The 25,554-nt window shown below is 35.8% G+C and overlaps 1 protein-coding gene across 1 annotated transcript in view; it reads right to left on the bottom strand.

The window, feature by feature from the left end:
• The window catches only part of DOCK2 (dedicator of cytokinesis 2), a 449,319-nt gene that overhangs the window by 78,475 nt on the left and 345,290 nt on the right, over positions 1-25,554 (bottom strand). Inside the window, exon 28 of the mRNA XM_051978885.1 lies at positions 15,369-15,447. Coding sequence (XP_051834845.1) covers positions 15,369-15,447 — 79 coding nt within the window. The remainder of the gene's footprint in view (positions 1-15,368; positions 15,448-25,554) is intronic.

Here is a 25,554-nt window from a genome sequence, read left to right as displayed (position 1 = left end):
AACAGTTGTTTGGAGGTAAACATGAGAGAATTACAATGATTTGCTGCTTATTCCACCATTTTGATTCCATGCAATTACTCTATATTTCTGAGTTAAAAAAAAAATCCCCAGTTAAACACAGTCTTTCCTTTGCTTGCTTTATCTCCAAGTTTTCTAGCTCAAGACCTTTGTTGGAAGACAAAAAGAATCCCAGAGTATATCTAGTCCAGGCCCCTTATAATGGCCTCTGAATCTCTTATTCTTTCCAAACCCACTCAAAATGTTGAGAAAAGATCTAAACCTCCTGAGGGACTAAAAATGCTAGACTTTAATATGGAGTGTAAACAGTGTTGTGTCCAAAAGGTGTTGAGTGATTCCATCTTTTGAAATATCTTTTAGTTTTCATTTTCTCTTCAATAAAGCATTTATTCTGCCCCCCCCAAGAAAACCCAAATTCCATCTTAGAAACAATGAGGATTGTCAAAAAAAAACTTCAGTTTCCTTAGTAACCCACCCCACCAGGTCCTAATCCAAACATACAGCTTTGTGTGGGAGCACTGGTCTTTCTATTCAGATGCTTTTTTTTCAGGTCACAGCAGGTCATATTAATCTCTTGAACACCAGCTGAAAAGCAGGGTCTACATGGCCTTAAATTTAAAATGTGTTTCCTTGGCCTTAAATTTAAAATGTGTTCCCATTGTTTGACTAAGCTGAGGAATCACACATCCTCACACTGAAATTCATGAGATGAAAAACAAGCCAGTGGAAGAAGGAAATCACATACATGCTTCATGAAAAGAATTATTGTTTTTTTTTTAACATGAGAAAATTCGGATTTCAAGGTGGCCACACAAGAGAAGCAGAGCACAATGGGTAAAATATTAATCCTGAAAATAAATCCAGGCCAGCCTAGCAAGGTGCCTGTTCTATTACGGTCCTGTTAAAAATACTATTATAACCAAGGGCTTCAGTGAAGCTGGTGTTTTCCCCTTAGGATATTACTTTTATTTTCAAGTTTATTTCTTGATCTTCTCCTTTCACATAGGTAGGATTAACATGTCCATCTATACAACAAATAAATTTTCATTAATACTTTTCATTTTTACATCATTTAATATTTCCCACTATGTTTTTTCCTTAGCTCTATCCTTGCAGAAAGCTATCTCTTATACTGAATAATTAAAAAAGGAAGAGGAAAAAAAGTGCAGCAAAAGTAACCAATTTATTGAAAAAGTCTGGTGTAAGTGCAGTAATACACACCCATAGTCTCCCATAACTGCAAAGACGTAGGGAGAGGTACCTTCTCAAATATCTTCTTTGAAGTCAAATCTAAAATGGATCAATTGAGGTTTCAAGTATTCCATGTCATGGAAAAACTTCATAGAAATGGTAACTCTGAATGATGGGAAGAAATTATTCTCATTGGTTTTATAAAAGGCTCATAGAAGATGAGTGAAGGCCATGGACCTTCCTGCACCTGAAATGATTCTTTGTACTTATCATAGCTCTGATACTATCTACCAATAATTACTTTTTTCTATAGGAATTCCCTCTCAACTCAGCATCACAGAATCCCAAATCTAACACTAGACAGAAAAGCCCTCAGAGGCTAACTAGTTCAACCTTTTCATTTTATAGAGGAAGAAAATGAGTGCCCTTAAATAATTTTCTCAAAAGCAAAGAGGGAATATGCGCTACAAGTAAGATTTGAACCTTTTTCTTTTAACTCTAGTCAGTATTTTTTGTAAATCCTATTTTATTTTTTTAATTGCATGTAAAGATAGTTTTTAACATTCATTTTTTATAAGATTTTACATTCCAAAATTGTTTTTCTTTTCCCTTCCTTACCAAGGTAGTAAGCAATCTGATATAGGTTATACACACACAATCATGTTAAACACATTTTTATATAACATAATCATGTTGTAAAAGAAGAAAGAAGACAAGATAGTGGAGAGAAGCCCGTAAGCTACACCAAGCCTCTGAATGGATTCTGGAGTGATAGAAGCCACAAACATTTGGAGTGAAACAATTTTCCAGCTTAAAATATCTTGGAAGGACCTCTAAGAAAGGTCTGTCTCACTTGACCATAGAATGCTATTATGGCAACAGGGAAGATCAGGACACAAATCCCAAAGAGGAGAGAAATGGCAAAATGCACTCAGGAGAAGCCTCAAAAGGGGATATGAACTGGTCTCAAGCTCAAAGGTTTCTCTTGGAAAAACTCAGAAAAAAATTTTAAATCAAATAAGAAAAATGGGAAAAATAAATGAGAGCTTTGCAAGAGAATTATGAAAACTTGAGGATAAAAGGTCAACAGCTTAGAAAAAGAAGCACAGAAATAGGCTGAAGGAAACAACTCCTTAAAAAAATAGAACTGAAGAAATGAAAAGAAAAATCCACTGAAGAAAACAAATCCTTTAAAAGTAGAATTGGCCAAATGTAAAGGGAGATGTTAAAAAAAAGCTAACCAAAAAAAAAATAATCATTAAAAATTAGAATTGAACAAATGACTCAACAAGACATAAATAGTAAAATAAAATTTTAAAAATGAAAAAAATAGAAGAGAATGCAAAATACTTCATTGAAAAAAACAAATGACCTAGAAAATAAATCCAGGAGAGATAATCCAAGAATTACTGAGCTACTTGAATGCCATGATCAAAAAAAAAAAAAAAAAAAAAGAGCCTGGACAATATCTTTCAAGAGATCATTAAGGAAAACTGCTCTGATATACTAGAAGCAGAGGTAAAATAATCATAGAAAGAACACACTGATCCTGAGTGTGACCCCAAAATGAAAACTCTAAGGAATATTATAGCTAAATTCTAGAAGTATTAGATCAAGTAGAAAATATTGTAAGGAATCAGAGGAAAACAATTCGAATATCAAGGAGCCACAATCTGAATAATCCAAGACCTAGCAGCTTTCACCTTAAAGGACTAGAGAGACACAAATATGATATTCTGGAAGGCAAAGAAGCTTTGAACCAAGAATCAACTACCCAGCAAAACTGAGTATTATCTTTCACAGGAAAAGAAGAACATTTAAGAAAATAGGAGATTTTCAGTCGTTTTTTGATGAAAAGACAAGAGCTGAGCAGAAAATTTTATCTTCAAACACAAGCCTCAAAAAAAAAAGCATAAAAGGTAAATTGGAAAGAAAAAAATGTTTTTAAAGGTTAAATTGTTCACATCCCTAAACTGGAAAAAGATACTTGTAACACTTGATAACTGTATCTGTGTCAAGGCAGTTAGAAGGGGTTTATGGAGAGAGGGATATGGGTTTAAGTTCATTTTAATGTAATGATATATATCTAAAAAAAGAAATTTTGTAACTATGCCCAAAGGGCTACAAAACTGTGCATACACCTTGATCCAACAGTGTCTTTACTGGGTCTATATCCCATATTACAATGAGGGGAAGGAGAGAGGTATAAATTTTGTTTGAACCTTAAGCTCATTGGAGTTGGCTCAAAGAGGGAATAACATAACTACTTAGTTTGGTATAGAAATTTGTCTGACACTATAAGGAAGTAAGAAGGGAAAGGGGGAGATTAATCAAGGGGAAGGCAGAAGTACAAGAGGAAAGGAATAAAAAATGGGGACTGATAAAAGGGAGGACAGATTTGGAGAAATAAATATCAGAAGCAAAATGGTGAGAAAGGAAAGGGTGAAAGAAGAGATTAAAGAATAAATGAGGGAAAATAGGATGGCAGAAAATACAGAGTTGGTAATTGTAATTGTGAATGTGAAAGGGTAAACTTTCCCATAAAGTGGAAGTGAATAGCAGAGTAGATTAAAAGACAGAATCTTACAATATGTTGTTAACAAGAAACACATTTGAACCAGAGTGATACATACAGAGTAAAGATAAAAGGCTAGAGCAGAATATATTATGCTTCAGTTGAAGTTTTTTTTTAAAAAGCAGTGATAGTGATCTTGACCCCAGACCAATTGAAAGCAAAAATAGTTCTAATTAAAAGAAATAAGGAAGGGAACTACATCTTGCTAAAGGATTCCACAGATAATGAAATAATATCAATATTAAAGATATATATGCTAAGTGGTGTAGCAACCAAATTCTAAGAGAAATTAAGTGAGTTTTAAGAAGAAAATGCAGTGAAACTATACTAGTGGAGGATCTCAACCTTCTTCTCTCAGAATTAGATAAATATAATCACAAAACAAACAAGAAAGTTAAGGAGGTAAATAGAATTTTAGAAAAGTTAGGAATGCTATATTTTGAAGAAAATTGAAAGGAAATAGGAATTTTCTCAGCAGTACATGGCATCTACACAAAAATTGACTATATATTAGGGTATAACAACTTCACAATCAAATGCAGAAAAGCAAAAATATTAAGTGCACCCTTTTAAGATCATTATGCAATAAAAATTATGCATAATAAAGAGCCATGGGAAAAATAGACCAAAATTTAATTGGAAACGAAATAATTTAATCCTAGAGAATGGGTGGATCAAAAAACAAATCACAGAAACTATCAGTAATTTCATCCAAGAAAATGACAGTAATGAGACAACATACTAAAACTTATGGGAAGCAGCCAAAGCAGTTCTTAGGGGAAATTTAATATCTCTAGATGCTTACATGAATAAAATAAAGAAAGGGATTAATGAATTAGGCATGCATCTAAAAAACACTTTAAAAAACCCATAGCATAGGCTCTTCTCAGCATTGTGTGAACAAAAACAATTCCAATGGAAAATGTTATCTGCATCCAGAGAGAGATTTGCGGAAACTAAATGTGGATCGAAACATAGTATCTTCACTTTTTTGTCATTATTTATTTGTTTTGTCTTTCTTATGGTTTTTCCCCACTTTGATCTGATTTTTCTTGTGCAACATGACAAATATGAAAATATGTTTAAAAGGATTGTACATATTTAATCTATATCAGATTATTGTGTTGGGAAGAGAACATAAAGGAAAGGGAGAAAAAATGGAATACAAAATTTTACAAAATTGAATGTTGAAAAATGAAAAAAAAAAAGAAAGAAAGAAGGAGGGAATCATGAAAAAAGTGAAAATGGTATGCTTGAATCTGCATTCAGACTTCTTTGTTCTTTTTCTGGATGTGAATAGTAATCCCCATCATGAGTCTTGTGTAATTGTCTTGAATCATTGTATTGCTAAGAAGAACTAAATCTATCATCATTGATTATCACATAATCTTGGTTTTATTGTGTGTAATGTTCTCCTGGTTCTGCTCACTTCACTTAACATCAGTTAATCTAAGTTTTTTTAGTTTTTTTCTGTAATCCATCTGTGGAGTCGCTATTCTTTTTAATGTCCCACTACCCTCTCCATTTTATTTTCCATTCTTCAAAATCATGTCTTGCAATCTAGTCAAATTGGTTTCCAAATTGTCTCAGATGCATGTCACAATACAATCCATGTCTATTTTGTCTCTATAGCTGTGCTCAAATTGGTTTGCTTTCTAGGATATCTTTTACTTTCTTCTTGATATGCTTAAGAATTATCTTTCTTTTGAGCTGTAACTGAGATACCATCTCCTCCACAAAGTCTTTACCAATTTCCCAAGTCACTTAAGATGTATCCCTGTTCTAATTATTAATGAAAAATGACTGACATTGGACTCTGATTACCTCCCTCTTCCCCAAGCCATAGTTACTTGTGAACTAGAATCATGCTGAATCTCTTCTCTCTTTCATAGAAAATTTCCAAAGTCAACTAATATTTTATAGGAGTCCTAGGCTCTCTCTGCGCCATCACTTATTTTAAATACAGAGTGCATCAAAACTCTTCTATGTGAAATTTATTGAACAAATAATGAAACCCAATTCTCAATTCTTAACAGGGAGATGGGGATAAGGAAATAAAGCAGTACATATATCATAAGACAATCATTCTATCAATTGTTTTTGCTTAACTGTTTTTATTATTATAAGATAGGATTTAATGCTGGGGCATGGAAGATACTATATGTAGAAATCATTGTGATATAAAAACTTATTATTTTAAGAAAATGTTATAACTTAACTCATTATACTTCAGAAAACCAAGTGCTATCTCTCTCCATGTGCTGAAATAGCCTTCATGCCTTTGACTACCAGTATATGATGCTATTTTATATCACCAGTTATAATCATTATCAGTTAGGACCAAGACTAATCTTTTTTGTTTCAGTATCACTTACAACTGCATCACTTCCTGTTTTTGAGACTGAATATAGCACCTAGCATGTCATTAAGGACACAGCAGACACTTAACAAAGGATTTTGTTGAATTGAAGATTCCTTCTTACTCTAAACCCACTCAAAATAAAGGTCTACATTATATTTGAACAGCAAACTCTAGTATCTATAAATCAATGGGGTGGTGCCTCTGAAAACTCCAAGATTTTCCCAATTTAATCAAAAAGCTAGAAAGGCAGTTATAGGGTTATTGAATCCAACCACTCAGAAGTGACTAATTCAAGATCTCATGCCAAATTGGTGGCAAAACTGTGACTAAACACAGTACTTCTGTCACAGTGCCTCCCTGTGACCTTATTTAGAAATAAAAAAGTCCAGGGGATAGTTTCCAAGTCTGTCTGTGGAATTAAGTGGCCCAACTCAAAGGTCAGTGACTTTGCCTCTTAGTCACTCAACAAGGATACTTGAAACTGGCAGTGTGTGTATTCCTTGTCTACACTGAGGGTACTGGATTATTTTGCACATAGTATGTTTACACATTTTGGCCATGAAGCTGAGGGAGATAATGGAATGTTAGATCTCTGAATGAGGACAGGAAAACTTATCCTGGAGTATTAAAATTCAAGTTTGAACTAACCATCCCTTTTCACTGGACAGAAGCTGCCAAAACTGCTCTGCATCAAGATGGATACTAGGCCTGCTGCTAATAAATTTATAATTAATGAAACTCTAAAAAGAGAATGGGGGCACCACAGCCATAGTACAGAGAACAAATCCATTGTCACAATAGGCAAGGAAAGAGAACAAAGACAAAACTGAAAAGTAACCTAAGGGTTACAAACTTTCAGTCATTTTCTTCTGTAACTCTCTTAGAAGAGAAAATGACTTCATTTCTCTTTTTATGTTAGCCACTACTCTATTTTCTAGCCATGAAATTGTGACACATTCTGACTCCATCACTGTACACCTCTCCCCTCTAAAGACCAAAAACTGTCTTCCTCCTGTCATGTATCTTTGGAAATAACTCCTGAGGTCTCAGTCCTATCACAGTGAATCATCCAGAACTACTACTACTAATAATAATAATAATAGATAGAATTTGTATAGCACTTTAATGTTTGCAATGTGCTTTACACATATCATTTCATTTGATCTTCACAATAACCATGTAGTTATTAGGGCTAGAAGAGTTTAAGAGCCATGATATCCAGGATCACATGACCAACACATCTATGTCAGGATTCAAACTCATGTCTTCTTGACATCAAGGCTAGTACTTTATCTATTTTATGACTGAACCTTCAAACTGTTCTTAGACCAAACTCCATAATTCTTGAACCTCACTGGACTTTTCAGCTTGAAATTTCCATCCTGGAGAAAAAGGCTAAGGCTTGAAACCCAACATTTTCTGAGATAGATCTCTCTAAAGGAGAATAAAGATAGTTTTGTTAAGTCAGGACCTGGGTTATGACTGCCAGCACTCACAGATCATGAGGAGTACATCAACCAGATTATAAACTCTGGAGCAATCAAATAAACCAATTTACCAGAGCATCCTCTCCAATCCTCCAGTGTACCATTTTCTACTGCCCCTACAAATAGCAATGGAATTGTAACTAACCTTCCTCAAATACACTCTGTAACAGAATGATGTGGGGCTTGCAGGCATATGGAAGAGGATGAAACATTGTTCCACTTGCCTGATTTGAAAAGCACAAGTAGAATTTTATTTCCGCTCAAAAATATAAAATATACCATGAAGAATAAAGTAGCCTCGCCTTAGGGGGAAATAAATGGGGGATACCTTGCTTGTTATCCCTAGTAGCAGAGCTCAGAGGTATGTCATGTCTCTCCATTCCTTAACTGGGATGTAAGGTTAGATGTTACGAATCTAATAAAAATATATCTTCATACCTATTATAGTCTACCTTATATTTATAGAGAATCTTTAACTTTTTAAAGTACATTCAGATTTATTATTTCCATTTTACATATGGAGAAGTTGTTTCTAGAATTATGGAATCTTAGGCAAACAATTTGAAGCCTTGGGGGTATGAGTAATGAGAGAAAAGCAAATGGAAGAAGATGTTAAGCATTTTCTCTGTCTCTTTCTCTGTCTCTTTTTCTCTCTCTCCTCCCTCTTTTTCTCCTCTCCCATCCTTCCCACTGTCTGCCCACCTTTCTTGGGCACAATAAATATGGGAATTTGTTTTATGTGTATATTTTATGCATATTTGTAATAGATTTTGTTTTCCTTGATTTCTCAGTGTATGATGGAAAGTGGCATAGAAAAAATTCAGAGATGAAAATAAAACAAAATTGATTTTTCATAAAATTACATTGAAGAATGATATTTGGTTTTTGAATCATAGGTTAAAATATAGGAACGATGCTATCTTGGTCAGGGATGGTGGGTATCTAACATGGATGGAGTACATCTAATATCTATCAAATAATCAATTATTTAAAAAGTACTATAGTTAGGTCCCATGCTACTTGCTTAGAATACAAATCTAATTATTTAAACAATCTTTACTCCAAAAGAGCTTATATTCTATTAAGGGAAACAAAAAGAGGACATATAAAGGGAAGAAATGCAAATAAATAAAAAAAAATCATCTAAGAAGGAGAACAGAAACAGTTGAAAGGACAGTTTCATGTAGAATCCTATGCTTAAGTTATCTCTTAAAGGAAAAGAGATTAAACAAGACAGAAATGAGAAAGGGGTACATGAGGAACAGTCAATGTAAAACCTGGTGATGGGAAATAATATGACTGAGGAACATAGAGAAAGCCAGTATGGCTGGATAGAATAGTGCAAGAAAAGGACCAATATCCATTGAGTCTGGAAAGATAAATTGGAGCTAGGTAATGAAAAGTTTTAAATGCTAAAAACTTTGCATTTAAATCTAGAAGCAATGTGAAGCTGCTAGAGTTCATTGAGTAGGGAAGGGAAGAGGTCAGCTCTGTGCTTAAAGAAAATTGACTTGGCAGCAGTGTGGATAATGGACTGAAGTGGAGAGAATCTTGAAATAGGCAGACAAAATAGAAGACCATTGTAATAATTTAAGTGAGAGGGAGGGTGTTTATGATTTCTATAGAAATAAGAAAGTTTGGAAGAGAGGTAGGTTTGGAATAAAAGATAATGAGCCCTATTTTAGAAATTTCAAGTTTGAAATATCACCAGGATATTCTATGTGAAATGAACAACAGGCATTTGGTGATATAAGATGAAATTCAGGAAAGAGATCAGTGAGGGACACTATAGGTCTGGGAGTTATTTTCAGAGTGGTGAAATTTAAACATATGAGAGATGATATGGTCACCAAAAGAGAGAGACTGTAGAGAGAGGAGAGAAGGGTCTGAGGACAAAGCTTTTGGTGATATTCACAGATAAGGGTCAAGATCTGAATGATCTAGCAAAGAAGAGTGAAAAGCTCTTAAAGTTTGAGAAAGTATCAATCAACAGTATCAAATGACACAAATTATTTTAGAAGTATAAGCCTGAGTAAAAGATCATCCTAACAATAAAATTATCGATAACTTTGAGGAGAAAAATTTCAGTTCAGGGACAGGGTCAGATTTCAGATTGCAAAGTATGGAGGGCTGACAGGAGAGCATGAAGAACCAATGAACCTAAATAGTGTTTTTTCCCCTAAGAGTTTGGCTGAGAAATAGAAGAGACATAAGGGGCAACATCTTGAGTGAATGGAAGGGTCTAATAAAGATTGTTTTTAAAGATGAGGAAGACATGAACAATAGGAAAGGATGCAATAGAGAAGAGAATGAAAATTCAAGGGAAGGGATGACTAGGAATAGTTAAGTAGTGCAGTAAATAAAGCACAGGAGGACATGAGTCCTCCAAATGTGAACTCAGATGAGAGTGAGAGAAAGACAGGAGGGAAGGGGAAGGAGTGTGACAACTGAGTTTTCAATCTACTGGAGAAAATGGGAAAGAATGAGAGGATGAACGTAGAATCTAGAAGAGTTGGCCTTAGAAGGCAGATAAGTCACCCTATTGAAAAAGACTGAAGGTGAGGAGAAAAGAGTAGTGAAAGATGTCAATTTGAGATAAAAACAGTGATAGAAAGGGAAACTTAGTTCAAACAGCCTCAATTTTCTCAGCAAAGTAATTGGCAAGGTCTTTGTGATAGGATAAAGAAGAGGGGTAAAGGATAGCAAGGCAGACTTGAGGAGAGAAAAAGGTAAGAAAAAAAGGTTTTTTTGTGTTATGAGATACAGAACCATTAAAGAGCTTTAAAAAAAGTCTTGTTTCTGTGAGGAGCTAGTCGAAACTGGATAATATTAATTTATAATACACCCAAGCAGCAGATTTATATGATTTCTTCAAGCTCCATTCAAGAGTATATGAGTAGAAGTGGAAAACTTGGATAGTGTGAACAATCTAGGGTTAAAGTCTGGCAAGATGAGTGCAGATGGGACAAGAGGGCAAGAGCTCAAATGAGGAAAACAACATAGATTTGAATAGGGTCAAAGATGAAGAGGGAAGGAGATGAAGTCAGCAGTCCTAAGGACCAAAAGGCCTAGAGATCTTGATAAGGGTAAAGAATGTGTTAGGAAGATGAGGAATAGGAAGCACTGGAATGATAGGTAATTATAGTCAAATAGAGGAATTATCAAAATTTTTAATTGAGAAGTGGAAGACTTGTGAGTAATAATGAGATCTAATGGGTGATCATCCTAATGTGTGACTGAGATGGAGTGAAGGGGGATTTAAAGAGATTGAGGATTTTGAAAGAACATTAACAGATGCTGCAGCTGGGTCCTACCCAATTGGCAGATGGCATTGGATCAGTTCTGGCCTGCTGCTATAGCTATTCACAGGCAGTAAAGTGTGTATGTCAAGTCTTGTCTGGAAATATTAATCAAAAGGATTTGAAATCATATATGTATCACACATGATACATATATATATATGTATATATCAAACTAGATGACAATAGGAAAATATATTTATTTAAATATGTAAATGTTTAAGAAGGATAATGCAAAAATACCCAGAAATTCATAGGATCCAAAATTCAAAAGAACCAACAGTAAAACTTTTAGATCAGATTTCTGTATACAAATGTATGAAGTACAGGTAGTAAGCAATGCTAATTGACAATCCTAATACATTGAAGTATGTTTGACCTCCTCATTATCAACTCTCATGCCTGGAATAACCATCATCTATACTGAGATGAGAAGTTCAGTAAATAGATCACAACCCTGGCATGAAGACATGATATAACAGTGATGAAGGACTTGGAACTCCACTAAAACAAGAATAATTAATTTCTTGACTTAATAATTTCATCCATTAAAACATAGTAGTGTCAATGAGAGGAATTACTATTCTGGACTTGACTCTCATTAGCAAAAAGAGCTACTTTGTTTGATGAAGCAAAAATGATGAGAGCCCTTGATAGGGGGAGGGTTAAGAGGAACATTATGACCATGCCAAATCAGAATTTGTGACAATGATTTAAAAGAAAGTTAAGTATAACCTGATGTGAACCCTAGACTCAGGACAAACAGATTTGAAAGCGTTTGGAGAAAGGATGAGTAGAATTCTATGAATGAAACCCATGCATGGAAAGTCACCCTATGAGCAATGGAAAGTTCTGTAGAATAAAAACCTTAATATATATAAACAATTGTGATGAGGATAAAATGAGGGAGTAGTCTAAAGAGAGATGTGGATATAAAGGGGCTTCACTGACCAACTTAGATTTTTTACAGGTTGGTATAGAAGATGGAAGCAAGTTCAAATAATGAAGCATGAATATCAAAATATAAATTGGTGGCATTAGAATGATGTTAGTAGCATTAAAGCTCAGAATGTGCTTGGACTAGTGAGGAAGGTTAAAGACAACAAAAAGTGGATTTCAAATATCCTAGAAAGAAAAAGGATCAAAGGAAGGACAGAATTACTGCTCAGGGTGAATAAGATGGTGATGTTGAATGAAGGAGATAAGATTTCTCAAATGTTATTTTGCTTATATTTTATCTGTCAAGAAACTTTTGAAGTGGAAAAAGCAGGACAAGTAATTATTGCTAAAAGTAGAAGCTTAAGGTAAATTGAGAAATATTAGGGAAACAACCATTGAGTTCAAGTTACCAGGACAAGACTAAGTACATTCCAAAGTCCTGAAAGCTCATACAAATATGATTGCTGAAGCATCATCAGTGATTTGAAAGACTATAGAGAATTAGAATGGTTTTATGGGACTAAAGAAGGATGATTTTCAAAAAGAGAAGTCTCAATTTTTAATAAAAAAACTTTAATAAAAAGACAACTAGTGAACAGATATAAAAGAATTATATAACCACAAAGACCACTTTATATCAACCTATTCTTATTTTCTTTTAAATAAAATTGTTATCCTAGTAAGTGGAGTACTAAAGCTAATTTATTTAAATTTTTGTAAAGTATTTGATAAAATCTCTCATGCTATAGAGTGTTTTCTAGATAGTATCAGACTTAAGAGGATTTGGAATTGCTTGAATTTCCAGCCTAAAGGAATTAATAATGGCTCAGTATCAATTGGGTAGAATGTCTCTAGTGGATTGCCACATAGATCTTTCCTTGACCCTGGGTAGCTTTACTTTTTTTATATTTCTAACAGTGATTTGGCTAATTGATGTTTTTTTATCAAATTTACAGATGCTAAAAGTCTAGGCAAGATAGTTACTATGTTAGGTTAGAGAGTCTAGATCCAAAAAAGATCTTGGCAGATTAGAAAATTGTGCAAAATCTATTAAGAAGAAATTATAAAAGAACAAATACAAAGCTTTATAGATGGGTTCTAAAAATCAATTTCAGAAGTCTAAGATTAGGGAGTTAGTCCAATGCTGGGATCTAAGAAGGATCTATAAGGATTTTAATGGACTACAACATAAATCAACAGATTGATATAACAATTGATATAATAAAAGATAACGTGATTTTGAATAGCATTAAGAGATACTGTGTCTAGAAATAATGGGTTAACTATTCCATTACACCACTTTTAATGAATGAACAAATGAATGAATGGAGTAAGAAAAATAATATATTAAAAATACTTATGATGTGTTAAATACTAATTATCAATCATCCAAAGAGAAAAATAATTCAATTTCTGCTCTCATATTCTAAATGGGGGAGGGGGAGGGAAACAAATCACCTTAGAAGTATAAGCTGAAAGTTTAATAACAAGACTCCATGGTTAAAATAGTACAACATTAATATAGATACTAAATCATGTTTTAACTGCCATTCCCATAAGTAAAACTATATCACTTTCTGATGTTTATTTGATAGTACCAAGGAGTTTCATGGTAAGCACTTTCTTTTTTTGAGCCTTTGGTAGTAGTGGGGTTCCTGAAGAGGTGTGGGGTGGGAGAGAGTGAAGTAGAGTATCTGATTTTAAGATGGTGGTCAACTGATTAACAACATAGTACAGGCAATGGCAGATAGTAAGAGCCTTTTCTCTGCAGGGGGTAGATGATGGCTATGGTTGCTGGGCTAAAAGCAGAGCCATTATACTTCTATTCTCAGGGCTCTTGGGGTTACTTGCTTATCCATGGAAGTTGGTCAGAAGTGTTCTTGGTAGAAGCTGGGACAGTGAGCTTCTGGAAAAGAATGTTAAATTCTTTATGTCATATTTCAAGAATGACATTTTAAAGCTGGAATGCCACCCAGAGAATTCTTGACAAGAATTGTAAAGGACATTTAGTCTAGAGAAGAGAAGACTTGGTTAGCAGTGGTTAGGGAGGACATGATAGTTTTCTTCAAGTATTAAAGGGATGTCATGTGGAAGAGTACTTAGAATTTCTCTGTTTCAGAAGACAGAACAGGGAACAACTGATAAGGACTCCAAAGGGAGGAAATTAGGCTTGATGTGAGCAAGGACTTCTTAATACTTAGAACTATTTAAAAGTAGAAAGAACAGTTTCAGGAGATTTGGGGTTTTCCCTGCACTAAGGACATCCAAACAAAAACTGGATAACTATTTGTCATGGATGTTATGGAACAAATCCTTATTCAGCTACTACTCAAGCTGGAAAGTTCATGAGTCAAACAGACTTGCCTAAATTCCCACAGGTACAGTGACAGAACTGAAATTAGAACTCAAGCCTCCTGACTCCCAGTATCCACCCCCATGTTTTCTATTATACTATATCATAGGCAGACAATTCCCATGTCAGCAGTAAGACCTCTAGAAGCTAGGTACTAATGTTTTGTTAATGTAACCTCCTTAGGGTGGGGAGAAGAGATTTTTTTTTCAGTATTCCAAAGGTAACAATCTGGATTTCTGCTAAAACAGAAATATTGACTTTAGTTTCTTTTCCTCCTTATTTTGCTCCTAGCTTACCATTTGTGCAAGCTTTTCATCTGAATCTCTATTCATCTCAGAAGTCCTAAGATGGAAGGGAGAATGAGTTCATCCCCCTAATATCACAGAGGCTGTTTGCCAAGGTCCTTGGATGAGCACAGAACATAACATTATGGAAAGGTTTGCTGCCACCAAGCCACACAGGGGATTTTAATTGTAAATCATCATTCAGTGTCTGCCCATGACTGCTTTTACAGCCCTAATGAATGTAAATGGGGGAAAATGTGATGAATTTTTCAAAGGTGGAATCCACTGTGACTGCATGCTTAGCATCTTCTGTGTTGATATAAATTCAGCACCAGATCCATTAGAGTCACCATTTGCATACTCTGCTCAGTTAATGACTCTTCAATCAAGTATGCTCTGCCTGAAACTGGAAACCTCCTCATTTCCCACCCTCACCACTCATCAGAGCAGAACTCCACAGGCAGACCTCCACCTTGTAGATTCTTTGGACACTTGGTACAAAAAGACATTTAATCTGATAGACAAATATTAAAAAAAAAAAAAAAAAGGAAATGGCATAAAAGAAGAAGAGCACAGAATCATAGATTTAGAGGTAGACAATACTTTGGAATCCATTAAGCCCAAGGTTCTCATTTTACAGTTGAGAAAATGGAAGAAAGAGAAAAGTTAGTTGCTTTCTCAGGGTCACAAAGCTAGTAAGTGCCTGAAGTGGTATTCCTCACTGGAAGTCTGAAGCTTTATGCTATCCAGTAAGCCATCTAGCTACTTGAGAGGAAATCAGTGGTGGTGAGGACTGGGATGGGGAGAAGGCACAAGATGGAGATGTTAAAGAACTAAATCTGTCCCAATCTAGCACTCACCTGGAATTCAAAATTTGTATTCTCCAAAAACTTATGATTCATGGTTTCTGCAAACTTGTTGATGGCCCTCAGGAAGACCCTAAAAGAGGTGAAAATTCAGTCAATATTCAGCTCACTATGGTTTGGATGGTATGGTACACTCTTTTTAGGAGGATTTCATCAAGGCCGAAGTTCAGTTTCATACTTTCTTGGCTCTCCTCCCACCTATCTGAGGACTTCTTTTTGTTCTCCTATACTATATATTTTTCTATCTCTGTCAAGTTTCTGTTAATGTGTCTCATTAACTTGGACTCTTTTATCTTTCTTTTATATACTCTCACTTGGCAATCTCATCAGGTCCCAAGGGTTCAGTTGTCATTTCTAAGCTGATGATTTTCAGATCCATATATCTAGTTCTAGTTTTAATCTTGCATTTTCAAATGTTGATCAGACATTTTATAGAGGATATCCCACAGGCATCATAACATGACCCCTCAAAATTCATCATCTTTCCCCAAAAACCTTATCTTCCTTCAAATTTCCCTAATTTTGAAGGCACAATTATAATGTTTCCTAGATTTTCATCCTCCTTGTTCTCCTCAACTCCTCCTTCCTACTTACCTCATATATCAAATCCCTTGCCAAATCTAGTCTTTTCTACTTCACAACAATCTCTTCTATAAGTCCCCTTCTCACCACTTACAGCCCAGCAATATCTCCTTTATGTCCCCTTCTACCTATTCACACAGTCACCCAAGAACAGTACTTTATCACTTCTCATCTGTCCTATGACAATCAACTTCTAATTAGAATCCTTGCTTCAAATTTCTCTGAATACCAATTCATCCCCCATACAACTGCTACCGTGATTATTGTAAAGTGAGCCTGATCATATTAGCTATCACCACCAGCTTCCACTTAATGAAGCCCAGTAGCTCTCTATTTACCTCCAGAATAAAATATGTCCTAAATTTGTCACTTAAACCTGCCCTACTTAGCTTAGCGTTCTCTTCTTGATGTCCCCGGTATATATTCTGCCTATGTCTTCTCCATGTATCTCCCCAATATATTCATATTTATATGTTGTTTACTTTTACCCTTCTTCCCCTCAAATTCCCAAAGCTCTGTGAGTAAAAGAATGACTTTTGTGGCTTGACCTTTTTTTAAAATCTATCCCCAGCTCTTAACACAATGCCTGCATATATAAAGTGTTTAATAAGTGCTTGTTTGTTAATTAAGAAATAGAAAGAGTAGGATTATAGCACTGATGATTTCTCCTTGCAATCAGAGGAACCTTCAGAAGGATGATGCACACTCAGGGAGAGACTGAGCACAACTGTGAGCGAGGGTCATAAACACATGGAAAGATTTTCCCCATCTCTGTTCATTCAAATCAGCATTGATCTATATGTGGGAGATGAAAGCTGTTCCAGGGGTCCTCAAACTACGGCCCACGGGCCAGATGTGCTGAGGACATTTATGCCCCTCACCCAGGGCTATGAAGTTTCTTTATTTAAATGCCCACGAAACAAAGTTTTTGTTTTACTATAATCCAGCCCTCCAACAGTCTAAGGGACAGTGAATTGGCCCCCTATTTAAAAAGTTTGAGGATCCCTGTGACTGTCACCACTGCAATAAGTATCTTCCTCTCAGGTTCTGTACCTGGACAGAAGTCTGTGATAAACATGAAGGAAGTAATATGGTCTCTGACGTCATGGAGTCCCCAACTCAACAAGTGAAAGAACCCCTACCTTAGAAGATTTTCCATTCTATGACATCTAATGTAGATTCTACCTTCGGGAAAATCCTACTATATTGGAGGAAACAGTCTACAAAGAAACTAAAATGTCTAGCAAAGGATAATGTAAAAACACACACATACACAGACATATAGACAAAAAAGACCTTTGTAAAAAAATATAAAAATGAGTAAACAAAAGAATGGTACAGTGGGGGGAAGTCAGTGCATCTGAAGTCAGAAAACATGATTTCAAATTCTGCTTTTGATACTTACTATCTGTATGACTGTAACTAAGTCATTCCCTGAATCTGTTTCCTCATCTGTTAAATGATGGAGTTAAACTTAAAAAGCTTTGATAAAATCAAAAATCCAATGGTCCTAAGAAAGCAAATTATAATTCCTGGAGTTATAGCCACTTGTGGTTAGAGGATGCAGAGTAACAGGAAGCAAGGCAGGACTAGTCAGGGATGGCAGTAGGAGTTGGAGTTGGAGTTTTGGTCTTATATTATTCTCTAATGCCTCAGTACATTTTCCTTCCAAGATTTCTCCAAAAATAAAGACTGGCTGGTTTATAAAGTAAGAAGAGATGTGTGTGTGTGTGTGTGTGTGTGTGTGTGTGTGTGTGTGTGTGTTTATGTAGTTGGTAGCCTCAGTGCCCTGCAGGGAGCTGGTGGATTCTAAGGGCTCTTCCTACCCTTGTAACAGGCAGTGATATTTCATTTAGCCCCTGACAGCCCTGGGAATCTCCCTCAGTTTGCAATGCAGGCATAATTGCTGGGGCCTTGTTTGCTTGGTGCCACTTGGGAAAATAGGGCACAATCAATCTTGCCAGCTGCAATTCATTGCACGTACGGGCCACTGTCACTAGGTTATAGCAGTGTTCTCATCTTCACTGTAATGCTGCCCACAATGGACAATTGTACAGCAAGTTCTCCTTGTTACTGACGATTCACTGATAATAATACATTTAATTCTTCATTTTCAGCGTTGAGGGAGGAGGAAGGGTCATTTACTCTGTGAGTTATTTATATAAAAATGAAATCCTGGGCTACCTTTCCCCAACTAATCAGCCCATATGTAATCCAGCCTAGTAGCATGGTAACAATAATTGATTTTATCTTAGATTCTAATTCCAGTTCTGATGCTTTCTATGTAAAACTGCTGCTCTCCTCTGAAGATTAGTTTCCACAGTCTTTTTTTTCCTTTAAATTTAAATTAGTTGCTTCTTTTTAAAGTCTCCCCATCTTACCTAGGCTGAAAGTACTGAAGCTATCCACTGTCCCATTTCTACCACTGATAAAGTATGAGAAGTCCAACCCACTCTGGCTCCAACCCAGACCATCTCAATCTTCCTTTTGGCAATTTCATGTGTCCCCCCCCCCAACTCTGGAGGCTTCACTACATTCATGCCGGTGTTAGTGCAGACACCTGATTTTCCTAGGATACTTCAGATCCTAATGCCTGAGTCCAAGAGATCCTTGGTACTTTCCAGGTAACAGGGATCATAGACTCACCATACATAACTAACTCCTATGTCAGAGATCATGTATTCTAAGGCTCTTCTTTTACAAAATTATTATATCTGCAGCAAAGACAAGTAAAACATTTTGCCCAATAACACATAGTAAGGTAGTGTAACCCAGACTCCCAATTCAGAGCTCTATCCTCAGTACCATCCATTGATCATGCTGCTTTAAATTCTGCCCTCCAAAGCCAAATGTACAGACAGATAGAAAGACAGATAAACTTCAGAAACAAAATAAGATGATCTGGAAACACACATGAGGTCTAAAGGGAGGCAAGATTGAGCTAATGCAGAAATAAAATCCAGCAAAATCCGTCACTTGTCAACCTGTCACAGTGTAAGATTTCCATGGCTCTGCTATTCCACTGTGTGTTAATGTACCTTTGAACATGCATCCCCCTCCCCTTAAAGATCAGTTATCTGATCCTGCAGATGGGATTGTATTGAGAGCCTGTCATTTTCTGTCCAAACATATCGAGTATCTCTAATACGATACCAAAATGAGGGGTTTTATACCCTCTGTGTCAGAAACAATGATATCAGCAGGCACCATAACAGTCATTACTCTTGCTGTCAATCTAAACCTGTCTCTGAATCTCAGAGGAAGGTCCAATGGACCAAGAAACAGAGCTGTTGGTGAGAGAGCAAGCTGGGGGTGGGAAGAGAAAGATTTCTGTGCAAGTCTGAAGCTCCCACACAACTATATTCTAGGAGCCAAAAATCTACCTCAACCTCAGGCTCATCTTTTTGGACTCTATAAAATAGGGCTTCCCTTCCTTCCCAACCCCCACTCATACTACTGCCTCCACCCAAGCAACATACTCCCAGATATGACAGATGACATGGATGATAACAATAGTCTACATTTATATAATGCTTAAGGTATGTAAATAATTTTCATACATTATTCCATTACATCCTCATAAAGACACAGTGAGATAGATGTTATAATCTCCATTTTACAGATGGAAAAATTGAGACTCAGAGAGACTAATTTACTTGTCAAAGGAAACATAAATAATAACTGAGATGGAATATGAACCTAGATCTTCTGCTGCTTTAGTGTGTGAGCCCTAGTACCTCTTTAGCCTTCAATGGATTTATGATTTCATCTAACTGGGTCCTGCCTTTCTCAATCTCCAAACTTATTTTTATCCTATAAAATTCTAGTCCAGGTTTTTGCTAATCCTCCTTAAAGAATATGGCAAACATTCTAGACTCTTCCTTTCATTATTTCATGGGCATCAGGACAATATGTCTATCATTCTTCACTTTCCCTGTGAATCAAATAGCCAAACAAACATTTTTCAAATACCTTCTATTTGCCGGGTACAATGCTATTTACTGAGAATACAAACACAAAAATGAATCTCCCTGCCCTCAAGGAGCTTACATTTTATTGGGGGGGGGTAACAATACATACATTATATAATTGCATAAGGAATAACTGCACAAAATACCTTTAGGATAATAGAGGTTCCATATCCATTTCTGCTCCTACATATCCTTACTAGCAGATTTTATGCCATTCTTTGCATACAAGCTTTTGTTAGTAATAGACTACACACATTATTCATCATCCCATTATCTTTTGGCAATAAAGAATATGGGTATATAGAAAGAAGCATATTGTTAAAGTTATCAATAAAGACAATTTGATGATAAAGAAAATATTTTGAAAATTAGAAAAACCTTAGGTATCATTACTCTATTCCCTCTCATTTTATAATTTACATATAAAAAAAAATTAAGGCCCAGAAAGTCAAGTGGACTTGCTCAAAGTTTCATTTAAAAACAAATCCAATGGATAGAAAAATGTAGCAGCCTATAGCATAGAAAGCTGGGAAAAGAATAAGGAAAATGTGAACTCTAGTCAGAACCTCTCACAATAGACAATGAAGGACTTTGTCTTGGACAAGGTTTATTGAATTTCTGTTCAATCAAATTCTATAGTTTGCATATGAGAAACTTTTGTCACTAATAAATTATGTGATTTTGGCAAGTCACTTTTTCTATTTGGACCCTGAGGCCATTATCTATCCAATGGGAGAACTAGACCATATAAACTTTAAGATTACCTACTTATTTCTTTCTTTGGAATCTACCCTACAGAATCATCTTATAAGTAAGAGGATATTAATAAGGCAGAAGCCATAGACAAAGTTCAAAATGGAACTGTCTCCTGTCCTAGAGCAAATGACATATTTTAAGGGATTCACATATCCCAAGAAGTAAAGGAATAGTCAGGGCATGAGTAAGCACTCCATCTACAGAAAATGTGTTACATGTGTGGACGAATATAAATAGACAAGTACTAATTTTGTGTTCTAAACACAGCTTACTCTGAGTTGTACAGCAAGAGGACTTAAAACAGATGCATGTAACTATAAAGAAAAAGCACACATAGTATATACTTCTAAGGGTACATATGATGCATTTTATTAAGATGAGAGACATACAGATGGAAAAAGATAAACATGTCTCTTGAAGTGAGCAATGTTATTCTGGGAAAGAGCCTATGGGTCAATGACTCCTTCTTTTGATAGTACCTTGATTGATGGGATCATAGAATTAAGTGCCAGAATTTTGGAATTCTAGTCCAACATCTCCATTTAAAAGACAAGGTCACTGAGATCCAATCAATCAGTCACACATTTATATTTATCATCATTTAGTTGTTTTTCAATCATGTCTCACTCTTTGTGACTCCATTTGGGATTTTATTGGCAAAGATACTGGAGGGATTTGCCATTGTCTTCTCCAACTTATTTTACAGATAGGAAACTGGAGCAAATGGGGTTAAATGGCTTATCCAGGGTTACATAACAAGTGTCTGAGGCTAGATTTGAACTTAGGCCTTCTAGACTCCAAGCCTAGCATTTTATCCACGGCATCACTTAGTTGGCCCCCAAATTTATTAAAAGCCTAACATGTTATGTACTCTGTTAAGTGCCAAGGATACAAAGATAAAAAAAAAACTGGCTTTGCCCTTAGGGAGCCTACATTCTATTTTTGCTTTTAAAAATATGTGATATTTAAATAAATAGATATGTAATAATTATTATATATAATAATATCCTATCATATAATATATTAAAATTAAATATGGTAATATAAGCCATATAAATACATTAAATTTTATATAATAAATAAATGTAAATATGAGCATCAAAACAATACTGCATAAATATGATAAATGTACAAGACTAGAAGGAGAAAACATTATTAACCAGAAGGAGTAGAAAAGGCCTCAAGTAGAAAAAGACCCAAGATGAGCTTTGATGCAAAGGAGAGATTCTAAGAGGCAGAGGGCAAAAGGGGAAGAGCTCCAGACATAGGGGACAAATAGGCTGTACAAAGATATGGTACCAGGAGACAGAATGTCACATGTGATGAACAGCCAATTTGTCTGGATTGTAAAGAGCATGAAGGGAAATAATGTGTAATTAGGCTAGAAAAAATAAGGTTGGCAAAATAGATTAGAGGGCAGAGGTGAAAGGTGTTAAATGCCATTCAAAAGTGTTTACAATGACCCTCGAGAAAGGAAGTGATTTGTTCAGGATTATATGGCCAGGGAAAAGGATGAGTTAGTGTTCAAATACAGATCTCCTGACTTCAGCTCTGTCTTTGTCTTCCTCTTTCCTACCCAAAGCTCCTTGAGAGAGTTAAAAAAAAATGGGAACTAGAGAGGGCAACTTGGTCGTTGATCAAGTTGACTCTGTTAGAAAAGGGAGCAAGAGAGAAAGTTCGCTGAGCTGGGCTGTGAAGAGTTTTCAGTCTTCACCTTGAGGAGTAAGTGGAGAAAGGGAAGCCATAAGCACTAGCTTAACCACACACACAGTAGCCTGGGTTACAAAAGGGGATATAGTGAATCAGCAAATCACATCTCTGAAAACAGCTAATGTCACTGAGGTGGCTCAGCTCCAGCAGCCCTGATGAAACCTCCCTTGTAAACAAGGATGCTAAACTAGCATTTGCCAGGAATCAGTCATCCTAAAAAGGTGTGTGGGGGAGTGGGGGTGGGGGTTGGCTTTGGTTGAACCTTAAGTAATCCTATAAAGCATATTTGAAAGCTACTGCAGCACATGTGACAAAGGAACCTTCCACATATTGATAATAGCCTGGCCCTTTCCATGTAGCAGAGAGCCTTTCCTGACCTAATCTTTTGGAAATGATGTCTCCCCACTCTGGAGTCCTGTGACTTATATGTGTACTAGTTTGTATTGTTCATATTTCACACATACATGTCCTTTTTCCCCAACTTGATCATAGGTGCCTTGAAAGCAGAACTTGGTCTTGCTTTGCTCTCTATACCTCATAGGGCTTCATGTGGGCAGCGCATCATATATGCAGCTAAAGGACCAACATTAGAATTTTTGTCTTGTATTTACTACTGTGTTCCCTCAGAAATGTTATTGAAAATTCTCTGAGCTTTGATTGCTTCATACATAAAAGGAGAAAGTTGGGACAGATAACCTTTCAGGTCCTATATCTATCTCTAAATCCAATTCTCATCACAGCAGATGCTGAATAAATGTGTGGAGCTTTTCTTTAAGGAATGTTTTATGAATATTTGCAAATGCACTAGCATCTTGAATATCCTGCCAATAGATACAAAAAATCTAGGTGATTAAATCTCAAAGGGGAAAAAAAGTTCCCACATAAAATTTGGTTCATTTAAAAACATTCAAAATAACATCACCATTACAAAATATCATTGCTCTAAAACCTTCCAGAAGGTTGCACGTTGCTGATAAAAGGCCAGAGGAAATATAGATGTATTTATTTTTGTTCATATGTGAATGCCTACCTACATATGAAAATGATGAAAAAAGTTCATGTTACATCTGCTTCTTTTCACTTTTTCTACCCCTTATATCATCTCATGTTAGTCTAGTACTCAAAGAGTCTAGTACGAGAAGAGTTAGAGAAATATAGTCATTGGGGACAAGGAAGAAAGGAAGAGGAATACATGCCAAATACTGTATGTAGTAAATGCTTTACAGATATTATCTCATCTGAGCTTCACAAAAATCCAGTTAAGAGCAATTATGAGCCCTATTTTACAGTTGAGAAAACTGAGGCAGAGAGAAGTTAAGTGATTTTCTTAGGATCACACAGCTAGTCCAAGGACAAATTTGAATTCAGATCTTTCTGACTCCATCCATGTGTTCTACCCATTGATCTACCAACATAAAACACTTTGTGATCATGTTGTCTTGTAAGGTCTGCACCCTTGTGTAAATTTACATACTATGTTGTTAGCCCTGCACCATTTATATTAAAGAGCAAAATCAAACCACAGTTCAGCTTTTGTCTGTTTGTTTATTCTTTTTTCTTACTTTCCAAATCCTCATAATTCCTGAGTTCTTTAAAATAATAGTTTTTTTTTTAAATTTTCACAATATATGCAAAGATAATTTTCAGCATTCACCCTTGCAAAATCTTGTATTCCAATTTTTTCTTCTTCTCTTCCCCTTACCTCCTCCCCTAGACAACAAGTAATCCAAAATGTTAAACGTGCAATTTTTCTATATATATTTCCACATATTTCATGTTGCACAAGAAAAATCAGATCAAAAAGGGAAAAAACAGAGGAAGAAAAAAACATTGATTATTTATTTAGGGGAGAGGGAGACATGAGAATATAAGGTGAGTCAGAGGACACATCTCTGTCTGCAGGCAGGAAGGAATACCCTCAAAATTGACATAAACTGGCGAGTTATAGAATTAAGAAGTTAATAGGTTTGGAGTTAGAACTAGGAGAAAGAGACCCAAGTTTCTACATTTTTACCGTTGACTAGTTAGTGGGCACCTATTCTGAAGATAGTCCTACAGATCAGTTGTCCTGCAGCATTGGCTGGAGCATTGACAAGCTAAGTGCCTGGGTCAGGATCATCAACAGTATGTGTCAAAGGCTGAGACTGGAAACCAATTTAAAACCAGCATTAATTACATTATCTTACTTCTATATAAAAATATAGAGGCTTAATATAGAATGTTGGTCTCAGATCTGAAAAAGTTTAAATGTGAGATTTTTCTAGGCCAATCCCTCTCATTTATAGATGAGGATCCTGAGGTCTAGGAAGATGAATAAACTTGCTAAAAGTCACACCTTATCAATAGTTGAGCTAGGATTTAAAGTCAGATCCTGGTTCCAAATCCTGGCTCTTTCTATTGCAGAACCTAGTAAGTTATTTTGCTTACAAGGAAAAAAGGAGGCTCCTGCAGCAATAAAATTGCAGAGGTAGTGTTGCATAAAGATATCAATTCAAATCCAGCTTCAGACATTTACTAGCTGTGTGAGCATGGGCAAGTCCCTTCTTATCTTATTAGTACCTCAGTTTCCTCATCTGTAAAGTGGAGACAAAAATGGCACTGAACTCCAGAGGTTGTTGCAAGGATCAAATGAAATAATTATATGTAAAATGCTTGCAAACCTTAGGTAACTGTATAAACATGTTATTATTATTGTTATTATTTGCAATTAACATGGAATTTAAGTACTAAGAGCCGCTCCCCACAGCTCAGGCTGTGCTCCTGAGAAAACACAACTTCTCTGACTGCTCTTAACATAGAAACCTAAATGCCTGGCATTTTCTTAAGAGATACAAATGTTTCCACGTGGGAGATGATTCCAAGTTCTTAGAATACTTTGGAAATTAAACACAATGAGAACTAGAGAGTATATGCAAAGGAGACCAATGAGACTCATTATGTGGTCTCTGGGAATACCAACTATATGGGCTGGGAGATTTCTACAAGCCTGGTCTCCAAATCCACTTTTGCCTCAGTTGTCCTCACAAAATTCTTTTGTGGGTGAGCCTGAAGGAGGAACAGGCCAGTTAGCAATGGCTATTACAAGTGAAGTCCAATTTCTTTCCCTTCTATCTCTCTAAACTTAAGGCCCCCCAAAGATTCCGTGGCTCCCTTATGCAAAC

The sequence above is a fragment of the Antechinus flavipes genome, chromosome 2 (genome assembly GCF_016432865.1).
Source record: "Antechinus flavipes isolate AdamAnt ecotype Samford, QLD, Australia chromosome 2, AdamAnt_v2, whole genome shotgun sequence".
In the NCBI taxonomy this organism is placed as follows: domain Eukaryota; kingdom Metazoa; phylum Chordata; class Mammalia; order Dasyuromorphia; family Dasyuridae; genus Antechinus; species Antechinus flavipes.
Note: the sequence above shows the minus strand (reverse complement) of the source record. Positions and strands in the feature narration are given on the sequence as shown.